The 14399-nt window shown below is 39.6% G+C and overlaps 1 protein-coding gene and 1 long non-coding RNA gene across 7 annotated transcripts in view; both read left to right on the top strand.

Annotated features, from left to right (window-relative positions):
- Positions 1-14399, top strand: part of RCAN2 (regulator of calcineurin 2) — an 85102-nt gene that overhangs the window by 37030 nt on the left and 33673 nt on the right. For 3 of the 6 annotated variants that reach the window (XM_053939090.1, XM_053939093.1, XM_053939094.1), the window contains one exon: positions 667-742. The exons of 2 other annotated variants lie outside the window; for them this stretch is intronic. In XM_053939090.1, the coding sequence (XP_053795065.1) occupies positions 667-742 (76 nt within the window). Of the gene's footprint in view, positions 1-666; positions 743-5667; positions 6015-14399 lie in introns of those variants that run through there. One more of the 6 variants, XM_053939095.1, reaches the window with a different exon arrangement.
- On the top strand, positions 11757-13227 carry LOC128786082 (uncharacterized). The gene is made up of 3 exons (XR_008430172.1): positions 11757-12471; positions 12846-12899; positions 13051-13227. It is a non-coding gene; the product is annotated as an uncharacterized LOC128786082 (long non-coding RNA).

The raw sequence follows: 14399 nt of genomic DNA on the forward strand, positions 1-14399 counted from the left end.
GCTCATTAATATTGGATGCATTGGCAGAGCAGGTATCACCATTCCTATCTTGCTGTTGGAGAAATTGAGGAACAGTGATAACTTAATGTGTAGGATTCAGCTATAGATTAGCACTTAAATTACAGCATCAGCTTGTACATATGTGCTAGATGCTTATGTTTCTGTTGTAGTTGCTGAAAATCTCATTAGCAGTCAGAGGCTGGAGAGAAATTCAGTCCATCCTGAACTACACAGCAAGTGATTGATCAGCAAAATCCCACTCTAATAGTCCATGGAGTACCTTGAACTTGAAGTTGCCCAAATAATAAGTGCTAATTTAAATATCTTAAAGAACCTCTTGGGGCCTCTGGCTGATGGTTCAGAGGAGGGGGATGTTCCAGAGGTCCTGGATCATGTCTGTCAAGCCTGTATGTGTATCTTGGATACCCTTAGGCATCTCCCATTGCATTAGCTATCCATGCTGGAGCCATGAAATTAATTCCTAAATCTGTTGCTTATACTGGCAATGTGTACACCAGCATGTGGGGATCTATGTTTAGTTCTCTTAATTTGAAACCTATGCAATTTATCAATGATCCTGTGTAGCTAGGCTGCAAATAAATTCAGCTTACACTGCAGGATTATGATCTTCTTCAGGGATTCATGTGTGTGTTATGTATTCTGTAGGTGGTCGTGGTTCACCGGACGAATCAAGGATGTCTTGACTCCTGAACTGCAGCAGTTTATTTTACCAGAGAGAGAGGTTTGCAATTTGGGACCATAACAGTTGTTTTCCTTTGTGGATCTGGCACAGAAAAGGATTTGTAACCATTCTGAGTTGACAGAACACACGCACAGATTTCCACCCCCTCACACGTCCCTGAATTTAGTTGGAAGCGAAGGACTATGAATGGTACAGCCACGTTAAAATAATTGAGCAGCTCTGACTCACAGTTGCAGCTTGTGTGTAGCTGAATGAGACAGCAGAGTGATGCTGCCTGACTGACACAGTTGTTTATGCAGTCACTGAAGTATTTTCCCATCATGTGCAGGCCTTTGAGTTGTTTGGTATTATCTTTATTAAAGAGGGAGAAATCCTTCCTAATGCTGATGATTTGTTTTATTTTCTTGGATGCCCTCAGATTCCGAGACCTAGAAGCATGACTAACAGAAAGTTATTACCTACAGAAAAGCAAAATATCACTTAAAATACAGAAAAGCTACCTTTCCTGAAAGCAAAGCCAGCCAAGGCATTTTCTAAAATCAAAAGTCTTTGCATGTATGAGGAATTTACTGATTTAGGATTATTCTAAATTTAATTTAACTTTTATCATCTGGTCAAGATTCTGTGTCTTTAAAAGTCTTCATAGGAATGATTATTTCATTTGAGAAGGGGTGAATTGGAGTCCTTTTTTTGCCACAATCGATGCCACTTTAACTTGGCATCAATTTAGAAACTTTAACTTGGGGGTCAGACTCATCGTGGCAAAATCAGTGGGTTTGTAGCTGTTGGATAGTTCAGTGTTCCTTATTTACTGCAATGGTAGTTAAATGTTCTATTTAAAATATACATTTCTGAGCAGTTTGATGGCCATTCTGTTTGCTAGTGTGTTCCTCTGGCTGGATTTGTCTGGTGCTTCCATTGTTTTGGGGGTAATTGACCTTAGCACAAGCCAATGCTCACTGTCATGAGAAAAAAAAAAAAATTCTTTCTATGGGTGAGCTGAACCTTGCCCAGTCTTCGGTGTTCTATTTTCTCGATGTCCTTGTGAAACAGCTCTTTGAAGGAGCTGACTTTGCTCCTGAAGAACGTTTGTGGTTGGCCTTTTTTATCTTCTGCTGTAGACAAAGAAATTGGAAGAACTGTCTTTCTGGATTTATTTTTTCAGGACTGTCTCTTACATTTCTAAATTTTTATGTGGTTTTGAAAGTATATATCATTTATAATTCCACTAAAAATGAGATTATATTTGTAAAAGTATATTCCTACTGATAGGTAGGAGCATGGTTTAAATGTGGTTTACTTGTGTAGTAGGCTGAACAAGATCGATAGAGATGCACATCATTAAAAGCACTTCAATCAGCCATAATGTGAATCCATTCCCAGTGTTCCATTCAGCCCTCAAAGGGTCATTGATGGAGGCCTCCTTTTTATTTTTCTGGATTTGTACATTGACCTAGTGAAGTTTGCACCTGCAAGCAGAGCTGCTACAGAAATAACCCCTCTAGTACCAGTGATAACAAGCACAAGCTTCATCCATAGAGCAAAAAAGTCAAGATCTGAATTTAGCTGCTGGCTTTGGTTATCATGTGGCTGATGTTACTGTGAGGTCCAGAGCCAGTGAAATTGCCCTAAGGTTAAATCAGTAGTAGTTCGCTTGCAAAAGGAGGGTCAAGATTTTGCAGCAGTTGTTTTAATGACTTGAGAGCTGAGCTTGAAAATCTTAAATCTGTGGTGCTGCTCATATGTGTTAAAGTGAGACACAGCTGGAACTACAGGAGGAAAACAACTCCACACACAGGAGTAAAGGCTATGTTGTCCCAGGAACTGTACAGATCCTGAAAGGAAGATTCCTGGCTGGAATGGCATTGCTATTATTTTCCTTCTGGTTGAGGAAATGAAAATATAAAATCTGAATAAAATATAGGACCTGATCATCAAGTGTTAATCATCAGAGTCTAGTGATGCTATGGTTACTGTGGTGCTTGTGAAGGAACAATAACCTGGAATATTGCTCTGAGTTCTAGAACCTGTCTGATGCCTATGCGTGTAACTGTGAAAACTTGGTATTTCCATGCTCAGCCTGATTTTACAAATGAGCCTCAACTGCTCCTAAATTCAGCCTCCTGAGATATTCACAGTAGCGAGTAGTGCCCCTTGAATTCCATGCACAACTCTTGCTATGGACAAACATTGAAACAAATTAAGAAGTTTCTGAATAACTGTTCAAACCTCTCTACTTTCTGTTCTCAGAATTTATGGTTATGGTCTTAAACTCCATATAAAGTTGGTGAGGGATGGCAGTAGAGTTACATTGTGGTACCAGTTTGTGATACTGAATGAGTATCAGTACAATGCTGAAGTGCAGGTCTATCTATATCAAATTCATATATTTATTAAATATAATACTTTAAAATATTAATGAAATGTGGCTTCATTTTTTCTTGGGAATTCGGTGAACTGAAATTAGCAAGACCATCTGGAGACAGAGTTAAGAAATCTTATGAAAGAAATTGAAATGCTTTTTTCTTTAAATTTGGATGAAAAGAAAGTCTCCTGAACTGGAGAAATAAGCCAATATTAACCAATTTTAATGCATTCAATAATAAATTTTTCATTAACATTAGGTGAGACTACAAGGAATTGTGGAGTACCCTGAAAAAAACCCATTCATATAGGAACATGTCTTGATTTCAGATGAGAAGTGAGCAGTAACAAATAGAATATGACATATATTGAAAGATATTAGCTGGGGTACTCAAAAGCTTTGTAGAGTTCTTCTGTTAGGTAATCTTTGTTTTTGAGAGGCAAAACCAACTAGGTTATCTTTGTAAAGAGCTCACTAAAATACCCTAGTGAGCTAGAGTGATTTTTAAGGGGAAAAATTAGGTTATACTTTGGAATAGGCAAGAAAAAGTAAGAAATGAAAGTAATTGTGATCTCAGTAAGGTTTCCTTATTCAGATTGAGTGGAAAATTTGCAGTGATTCTCTTTTGGAAGGAGATGAACAGTGGAAGTGCGGGAATAATCATGAAGTGGAACAGGTCAGTTTGCACATCAGGTGCCAGTTTTCATAAGAAGATAAAGGCTATTGAAATTGATAGGTGACAGTTTTTAAAGAACAAGAAAGGAAAAAAAAAGAATTCCAGGACTATGCAGTGCAGCTCTATAATGTAAGATCTTTTTTCCATTACTGCTGTGGAACCACACTCAGGCCAGGCATCACCCTCACTCTGGATGCCTTTATGGACCTTAGAGACCATCATCATCTGGTTCTTGATATTTTTCCTTTCCCAAATGCTTGTTTTGTTTTCATCCTGTTGGTCCATCACTGTTAAAACTTTCATAAGACTCAGACACATGACTCATCTTTGCTTTCAGTGTTTCCTTCCAGCTCTTTGGTAGCACTTACTGGCTTCTCACTTTTCTGATGCCATGATTTTTCCATTGCTGTCTGCCTACAACCTCAATCAGGCCTTTATGGATTTTTTTCTCTGTTAGCACATACATATTATATTCAAATGTAGGAATAAAAGGTCCTATAAACACTCACAAAAATGTTAACTTCAAATTCTTTCTAAAAACTGGTTTCCTGTGGTTTATGAAAAATCTTGACAGTGATTAAGTGACCAGTGCACAAAGGAATTGATAATTGTGACAAACAATATTGATTCATTTTCTGCCTTCTGCTGCCATATCCATTTCTGCTGGTCTGTATAGTCTGGGTTTGTAAAATATTTAGTGGTGGGATAGGTTTTTGTCCTGCCTATGGATCTTAGTTTGTGATTACTGCTGGGGAGGTTGCTATGAATTTAAGTTGAAAAGTGAGAAAATTATTTAATAGAACTTGAAAAAGAATGCTATGACAAGTGATTTTGGCTCATTTGTCTCAACATCTAATGTCACTGCCCTCTCACAGTAAAGAATTTCCTCCTAACACCTAATGTTAGTATAATTAGGAGTTTATTTGTGAGTGAAGTGGAGGTAAGCAGAGCAGTCTCTTACACTGAGCCATAAGCTACTCCTAGGTTCATACCAGTAGTTAAATATTTCATTCTCCTTATTAATCTGATGCATCCATAAATGCCAATTCTAGGCCTACAACAATTAATAGTAATTTATGGATCACAAAAATGAAATGGTAGAGAAAAAATAATGGTGCCAGTCTGGGATAAAGATCACTTTAGAAGTCCTGGACATGTAGATATTTTATTTCTATCATTTAAAAAATGATAAAATTTGCAAAGAATAAACAGATCACTGAGTCAGCAGGTGTAAAGCGTCTTCACTTCTACTTGTTTCTTTTGTTGAACGCAGTTCTATTTGTGAAGGGTTAACCCTTAGGATGGATGGTGTAAAGTTTGCCTAGTGTGAAGTCCTAATTTCAAGGAAATTTTCATGTTCTGTTCTTTGAAGGGGTATTGACTTCCAAACCGCACACAGACATGCCTCTGATCTTCCTGGGCATGAGTCACAGTGCAACGTGGATGCGAAGCACTGGCATCAAATTTGCAGTGTGTTGATCACTGCTGATGACAGGACAAGATGTTCTCTAATCCCGTGTGTGGGGTTGTAGAGTGTGCTTTATTAAAAAAGAGGACTTAGAGCTATTAAAAGCAGAGTGCTGAGATTTTGTTGATTTGAGGGGTTTTTTATTAGTGCTTCACTGTAAATTTTCAAGTATAGTAAAGTAACAAATGTTACCTTGAGATTAGTGGCTTTAAAGGGTGGGTTAATTTACTCAGGAGTGGAGCTTTCAGTGTCAGGCGATCTCTTTTTTTTTTTTTTGCCACCATAAGCACTCAGCTGAAACAACAGCTATGACTCAGTTGACAGTGAACGCTGCTTGAATTGATTTAGTCCGAGTTCAGATTTAGCACATAATCATGTTCAATTTGATCCACTGTGCTGCCGAGAGATAAAAGGGTTGAAAAAATAGATTTAGCTTATGTCAGTCTTTGTGGTGATGTCATTGCCATGAGAGATGGAATAGCGCTGTTACTATGCTGTGCCTGCTCAGTTGGTGGGTGTACGGGGGACAGGCAACCAGCAACTCACTTTAAGTGCACAGAGCTCGTGTTGGAGGCTTGCAGGCATTGCCAGCGCTGAAACTGAATCTTGGACTGTTCAATTGCAGTACTGAAGATTTTTTTTTTTTATTCTTTTGTCGTTTTCTTACATCCTTTGTGACTCTGAGCTTGCCTAACTCTGTGTACAAAGGCGGGGGATGCCAGCCCGTAGCATGGACTGTGATGTTTCTACTCTGGTTGCCTGTGGGGTTGATGTGGAGGTTTTTGCCAGCCAAGAGGTTAAGGTATGCGCCTGCAATCCTTTTGTTGCTTCTTAGAAAAGCCTTTGGGAACAATAGGCATTTGTATGTAGCAATAAGGGGCAGATGAGAGTCTGCTGCGGTGGTAAAAGTAACGCAGTTTTAAAAAATCGGCTAATTAGGGGAGCAAATGTGCCTGCTTTTTACTGTGTTTTGATAAGCTGAAAGAATAGCCTGGTGTTTACTCTTTAATGATGTAAGAAATGGGTTATATAACTGACATCTGTGCCTATGCATGTTTCATATTCATTAAAAAATATTTCATTGTTAATTTTGTCTAGTTATTTTTAGTCCAGTGTCACTTTTTAGATCAGCCTTGCCATAAATGTTATTTATTGATGTTGATAACCTTCAGATATCTTTACTCAGTTGAACAGTAGCTGTTTCTTTCCTTCACATTAAAATCAAATATGAAAACATATTTTTTTTGTGAAGGGCTGAAAGTTTGTAGTAAGTATCCTTGTGCATCTGCAGTGTAACAGAACACAAAAAGTTATGCATCTTGCATATCATATGCATACCTGAAAAATAATGCTTAAATCTAAGGCTTGATATTCAGGGCTCATAGTCTCTTAATTAGACAACTGCTGTAGAAAAGTCATTGTGTGTAATTGCTTACTGTTGAAATCAATTATCTTTTTCATTTATTCTCATATTACTGCAAAAAAATCACTGCAAATTAAGTTTGAAAGAGGAATCCTAAGTATGCTTTTCACAGATCATCTGAAAGAGCTCATAGATGTAATACAGTGATATTCAGCAGTTTATAAAGGACAAAGGTACAGACAAAATTAGTTTCTAATCTGATGGTTCTTAGTATTGAAAGACTGGAACAGGGTAAAAAGGATTTACCAATTGGAGGACAAATTTTGAACCTCTGTTCTGTTTGGTTCTGAGTCAAACATTGAAGCCACTGGAAATAAAACTACTTTGATTTGCAAGAGGCTCTGAGGTTTTTTATTTGCCTGTTAGTCTGTTACTGTGTGAGATCATTTATACATTATACAGATGCTTTTGTGTTGGCATCAAGAGATTCTTCTTAATTTAAGAAGCTTTTTCCTAACAGTTTAATAGTGAATTTAGAGATGAAAAAGTGAGTAATTCAGAGGAATTATTCAGGTGAGGAGTCTTGCCTGAACTGGGACATGTTTCTTGTATTATTTTGAAGTAGTAAAATGTTTATCTGCTTATTCATTTTTTCTTTTTTTTTTCTTTTTTTTTTTATTTTCTTTTTGTATTCTCTTTTTTTTTTTTTTTTTTTTTTTCACTTGAGAGCATTTTCTTTTAACATGTAGGATTTACACCTGCATTGATATGATCTTGTACCTGGGTCTTTCAGTGTCTGGTCCATGTTTGATGTAAGATGTAAAACTATGCAAGAAATTAAAGTTGTAGTGAGCGTCTTGTATCCTCATGCTACTCTTATGTCAGTAGCAATGCAAAAGCAAAATTTTGACTAACATAAATCAGCAGAAAGCATTCCAGTGACTTGGGTAAGATTTAGATTAGCCTGATTTAAGTTGCAGCATCTATAAAGTGTGGGCCAGGAGTATTAGGTAAGAGAACAAAAGGCTTATAGAGACATTAGAGGAATTGTAACATTTCTGTGTTACTTGGACTTTCTGTACCTTGTTTGCTTTGGTTAAAACTGTCCTATTTTGCTTTTTTCCTCTCTTATGTTTGAATTAAAATGTTGATTGCAAAGACTTTGGGTATATTTGCAGTGAGGACTGCACTGCAGACTGCACTGCAGCTTAGAAACACAAAGTCTACTTCGAAGTTGCCTGGCTTAGAGGCTGTAAGCAGTGTGTGCTCCGTGACCCACGGCTCCCTGCAGCCCCTTTCTACTGGCCTGTCCCCAAACTCTGTTGAGAAGGCTGTGGCCAGCTCTGTGCTCATCCCCAGGCTCCCCATGCAGCAGCCTGCAGTGTGGGCACCCTCTTTGTGAAAATTTCACTGCTGCTGATAATGTAAAGCTAGAGATACCTATTGCTCTTTGCTCACTTCCAGGAGAATTGCAGGGAAAAAAACAGTATGGCTTTTTTTTGTTGTTGTTGTTTTTTTTTTTTTTTCGTTATGCAAAAGGGTTCACTTCAAAGTGAGGTTTTTTGATGACAGTGTGGTCACAGCATAGAAAAGTTTATGTTGACTTTGACAGGATGAGGAACAGAATTAGGGTTAAAAAGGAAGGATGCTGTTGCTGAGAAAAGATGGGTGTGGAAGTTGAAGAGCAAAAGCAAGCACAGAATTCCTATCTTCACCTACCCTGTGAATTCCTGTCTTCACCTACCCTGACGTTCCGTGGGTCAGGCTGAAGGCACAGGTAGCATTGACAACTGATTGTCACTTCTCCAACAGAAGGTTTTATTGCAGGGAATCTTCTCCTTGTGTGAAGGGAATGTTCCCTCAGTGGTAGAACAGAGATAGAAGATCTTAGAATACATGTGGTGCTTGGTGAGATTTGCTAAGGTGAGCTGTTAGTCCTGTAGAATAGTTCTCTGATATCAGTAAGGGTTGTGTTCAGGGTTTGGGATATGCTTACAGCATATCTCACTTTAATTTCAGTTTAGGTTTAGAACAGACATGAGGCTTGGGAGGAGGATGCTGTGTTACTGAGCCATTGTTCTCCCATGAGGCTTGGGAGAAGGGTGCTGGCAACACAGAGCCATTGCTCTGCACTTTGCAGCACATGTTGGCCACAGCTGCAGGCTGGGAGTCTGAGGAGCTTGCCAGGACTGCAGTAGCAGAGCTTGGAGTGTTGAGGCTCTGGAGCAGTAGTTTCCACAGCAGGTGACAGTGGGGACTCCTGGAAGTTGCCACTTCTCAAGAACATCGGTCCCTCAGAGCTGGGGAGTTCTTACCCAAATCTGGCTTTGGGCACAGGACTTGGAGCAGAGGGAGCTCTCCAGCTTATTGCTGCTTTTCCACCTCTGGAGGAGACCTTATTCTGTAGGCATTATGCTCTTAGCATCTGGCAGTCAGGCTTGGAAACACTCTGTTTCCATTTGGCCTCTGGAACAGGGGAGCAGTTATTTAGTACTTGAAGGTAAAGCTTTTTAGTTGCTGCATTTGGAGCTGCTCATCCTTTCGATGAACAGAGGCTTGTATGGGTACCTTGGCAGTGGCAGCTGGCCCCCAGCACTGACACCGTGGATTTGGCAGCCACAAACCCATCCAACAAGCCCTTCACTTCTGATCAGCTGCTGCTTTGAGTTGTCTTTTCTAATCCAGAAATTGGGTCAGGCTAATCAACATGCTACTGACTGTAGATCAGGAACTAGAAGAGTTGAGAAGGCAACCAGAGAAATCACGAAGTGCAGTTCTGCTTTGAAGTTCACCTGGATAATTAAGATTCTTTCAGTGCCTCTAGATGATAATTTCATGTAATGATCTTTGTTATATAAGCAATTAGGTAATGAATATCTTGTTTATTTCTAATAGAGAAATTCTAGACATCACTGAAACAGTGGAAGAGAATTTAAACTTGTATTTCTTACTCTAAGCAATGTGGTTTTATATGATTAATTCAACATATTCTCTCTTCATTTTTGTTCATACAGACCATTCCATTCAGAAACAAGATAGGACTGGGGTAACTTGGCACTACTGTAAGAGAGAAGACATACTAATGATCCAAATGGATCACATCCTGAAGAGAGTAATGTAATGTGGATGGGACCATTATCTTAATACAGGGAAAAACCTAATGTGTACATGAGCCAGGCAGCAAAGGGAAATAGTAGGAATAATTTCACTGTTTGGACTGTTGCTTTGGACGATTAATGCCCACTGGAACAGGATCTCTGTCAATCTGTGAGCACCCTGCTAATAGGAATTGTTTGGGATGGATGGGTTGGCGGTTCAGTCATTGTCCTGCAGTTGCCTATGAGAGGTTTAGCAGTCTAAACTTCTGAGGTCTAAAGGGCAAAAGCACTAGATGCTTGTGGTTTTTGCTCTCCATTTCAATTTTCCACTTGTCTAAGTGGCTCATTCACAAAGATGTTCTGAGGTTTAAAGTTTAAGTGCTCTGAGGCCAGAGTCAAGTGAAGAAAACTGGAGAAAGGGGGAGAAGTGTTGCTGCCCCTCTGGATGGTGCCAGCTGTCCAGTGGCAGGAAGCATGACTTACTGGGAGAGTTTCTGGGTTTCTGCCTTTACATCCTTCTCCTTAGCCATGTGAGCTTGATCCGTGGGAAGAGTCTGTTGCACAGTCATAAGACTTCACAGACGGGCTATAAGGAGGAAACCAAACAACAGCATGACTGCCAAAAATACCCTGATGGCTAGAAAGGCCTGCTCTGTACCTTCTCTTGGTATTTTCTGTAGTTGGTAGTTCTTTCTAATTGCAAATAAGTCTGTGAAATCTGTATGATCTAAGAGTTCTGCTGGAGAAATAAACATGCTTGTCATTTGATCTCTGCTTACTGTCTGTGTTGATCTGGAGCAAGTAATGGAGAGGAGCTTTCCAAATGCTGTAGTGCTGTTTCCAGGACACTGACCCTGCGCTTGGCGTCAGGGTCAGCACAGAGACTGACAGCAAAGCTGGGGCTTGTGCAGCCATTGCTGCTGCCCACTGAGGTGCTCCCAGTTCCAGTCACAGGTTGGGCTTTGTCTCTGTCCTTCTAACACCCTTATGTGAAGGCAGCTGAATTCTTTAGGGAAGTTCCCAAAGAAATGATAGAATGGTAAGACTTCTAAAGGCCATAATATGCTCTTTAGGCTGATCTTCACTTATTTGTACTCACTTTTCCCTTGCCTCAGAAGAAGGGGGTCCTGCTATTTCACCAGAGGTCAGTGGCAGCTGCAGGTGTTTACAGACCTCTGAATATGGCAAAGCTTCTGCTTCTCCTTCTTCACCCTTTTAATGCTAACAGGGAACAGCAAAGCAAGTCAGAGGGCTTTGTATTCTCTCTGATCCTCCTTTCTATTGGAAGTCACGTGAAGATTATTTCCCTTCCATAAGGATAGCTAGACAATGAGTAATTTGTCAAATTAAAAGAAAAAAACAACTCAAATACTTTGGTAGAAGGTGCAGAATTAATTCAAGGCAGGTAATAAGGTAAGATGGAGCTTGGAATTCTACTGACAAATGGCCCAGCCTGTGTGAGGAGCACTGAAGAGATGGTGATTTTCCTAAGCAGATTTGAAGAATTAATCAGTGCAGCTGTAGATTGACATACTTGTAATATGGATACATGTATGATACTGATTTTTCAGTAAATAATTACTTAAATTATTAAAAATTTAAAATAAAATTCCTAGAAGAACTGAGAGAGATAAAGTACTCAAGTTCTTTCTCTTCTCAAAAAAAAAAAAAAATATCAAGGACACATTATTTTCAGGTCTGGAGCGATCCAGTCTCATTTTCTTCTAAAGGTGCTGTATATGTGCACTCTTTTGTCTCAGATTTTACTGATGTTGTTTGCTGCTGCTTAGCATGATTAAGATTTGATACTGAGCAGTGTTGCAGGTTCTGAGGCAGAGGTCTGCACAACCTTTTATGTATCTTTAGTAATTTTTTAGTAATTTATAGTAATTTTTTTGCTCAACCTTTTATGTATCTTTAGTAATTTTTTAGTAATTTATAGTAATTTTTTTTTTTTTTTGCTCATAGACTAATATAAATGCTTTGTGGTTGGAGAGGTCTTCCTTTAATATTTTCTAGGGATGATTCTACCACAGGACTTAAATAATCTACTCAGTTTTGATCATTCAAGTGCTCAACAGCCTGTTTGCTTTGGAAGATGCTGCCCAATCATATGTTAGAGTGCAAACAACCGTGACAGTATGGTCTTGAGCAGAGAATTCTTCCTTGGCAAAAAGACACTGAGAAAATTGGATCACAGTTTGTCAAACACTTGGCTAACACACAGGACCAGAAACCAGCCAAGCAAAGCCTCCAGTCAATGGCCACTTTCTGGAAGACTGTGTGTTTTCCTTGCACATATTTATAGTGGCACCAGCATTGTGTGCATGAGCCTTTCCTGAAGATTTCCCCCACTAATACGATTTTCAATAGGCAATTTCTCCTTCTAAAGGCCAACAGAATTAAAATTTCCCCCAGGGAAAGGGGAGACTTCTCCCCTTTCTTTTCCTTATTGGCAATGTCTCTAAAAAGCACATGCAGTCATGGAGTTTGGCTCCAGCCTGTGGTTTCCATCTAGGATTCCAGCAGATTTCTGCTTTGTCCATGTCCATTCCTGGAAGCACAGACCACCTTCTCACAACATCAGTGTCCTTGTGATGCCTTTAACTGTCCCCACATGGAATTTCTGCTGGTGCTGAATCAAAGAGAAGCCTTTGATTGTAGCAGTTGTGATGGAGCAAACAGCTGTGCTGTCCTTGCAGAGACAGCTGGGTGGGTCCGTGTAGAGCTGGATGCTGCAGCAGCATCTCCATGGCACCTTCTCTTCTGTACACCTGGAGCTGCTGGAAAACCTCAAGGTGATGTTATAGGTAGAAAGTTCCAAGTGTTCTCATTTACAGATGGAAGACTAAGGAACCAGGAAGTAAGTTCTCTGATTAGGAAACTGGATTTGGCATGCAGAGCTGGTGTAATTTATAATACTTGTTTTTATTAATCATGTTCTGTAGATGTTCAGTTTCAAATGTTGTTGAGCTCTAGGCATTTTCCAGAGACCAAGGAGCTTTGCTGAGTTGGTAGCTGATTTTGGTTGTTTTTTGGTGGGGGTTTTTGTGGTTTGTTTTTGTTGGGGGTTGTGTGTGTTTGTTGTTTTGTTTTTAATTAGCCCAAACTTGCTGCTTTTCAGAATCTGCATTAGATTCTGGCAGACAGAAAGACTGACTTTATCTTACAGGATGGCTTCATATTTATCAGGAGCATGGAAGAGTCTCCAGTTTTGCAGCACCAGGTAGTTCCACCTGTTAAAATAACAGTCCCTGAGCTGAGAAATCCAATGAACCTGTTGAACTCCAAGCAGTAGCAACAGGCAGCTGTACAGGGGAATTTCTGCAGCTCAATGTGTCACTTGCAGAAGAATCTCTCTGCTTCGTCTGTTGCAGTGAGGGATATGTTTGCTGTTAAAAGGTGGAGGAATCCAGAGGACTGAATCATGCAGCAGGACTTCTGCTGCACAGCCAGAGAGAAGCCACTTTGCTGAAATCTTACTTGTCCTTTTATTCATGTAAGTCAGATGTGCTGGTATGAGGCAGATGAAGAAATAATGGTTAAATACCTGCTAATCCTCTCAATAAAAGAAATTCCATATATGGAGGAGATAAGGAGATGATTGTTTTATTTGCTGTACTAATTTTACTCAAACATTACCATCTTCAAGTTTCATCATCCTTTGCTGTGTATCCTCATGCCTGGTGACAAGGTTCATTCAGTTTTGGCTACTTGTCCACATTTCTTAGAGAAAACCTATAACAAAACAACTAAGAATAAAAACTTTTGAATTGTCTGAATTACACCTCTACTGGCAAATTTGTTTTAACAAATGTTGCTTTTGGTGAGGGTGAGGTATATTTTGTTTTGTTTGGAGGATTATTGTTTTATTTCCTACTGCTGATACAGAAACAAAACCAAAAGCAACCCACCAGCAGAAATGGACTTTCTCCCTCAGAGAAGAACATTTTTTTTAAGAGAAGCAAGTATCTCTAAGGGGCAGATCATAGGTGGAACTGTTCTGAGCTGAGGGAGGAGGAAATCAGTTGTTATCCAAAATGTTGCCAAAATGAGGAAGGGGAGCATGGGGAGTGGGAGAAGGGAAGTCACTCTGATGAAGTTACTCTGTTGGGAAGGACCAAGAGTGGGTGGGGAAAACTCCAGTGGAGGCTGGGGCAGGTTGTGGCAGGTGGTGGCAGGACTGGTGTCTGCAGGGGTGACAGCAGCAGGGGAGCTGGGATGGAAGGAGAGCTCATGAAAACCAGAGTAATAATGGGCGACCAAGGTGAGAACAGATGGCTTTGACTTCTTGTGCTGTAGTGGAATGATTTAAGGGCAGAAGATGATACAAGATGCTGGAAAAACCAATTGATAGTCTAAAAAAAGGAGGATTTTGTGACAAAGCTTTCATCAAGCAGGTGTTAAGCATCATTGAAACCTTAGTTAAATTAATCTTGACAGCTTTCTGCTTTACTGAAAACATCTTCCACAGGCTTCCATCCCACAACAAAATCCCTCTGTGAATCGGTACTCTGGGCTGCTGCCACTCTGCTTTCAGCTCCTTCCTCAAAACTTTTTGCTGTTAAATGTTTCACAAGGAATTAAATGATTGAACATAACTAGACTAAGCTAAATATGCACACATGGGACAGGAAATAATTTGGAAATGTTACCAAAAAAAAAAATCAAATATATTCTCTTTTTATATATTTTATTCCCACCTGCTCTGTCTTTCTGCTTCATC

Source organism: Vidua chalybeata, chromosome 3 (assembly GCF_026979565.1).
Source record: "Vidua chalybeata isolate OUT-0048 chromosome 3, bVidCha1 merged haplotype, whole genome shotgun sequence".
Lineage (NCBI taxonomy): Eukaryota > Metazoa > Chordata > Aves > Passeriformes > Viduidae > Vidua > Vidua chalybeata.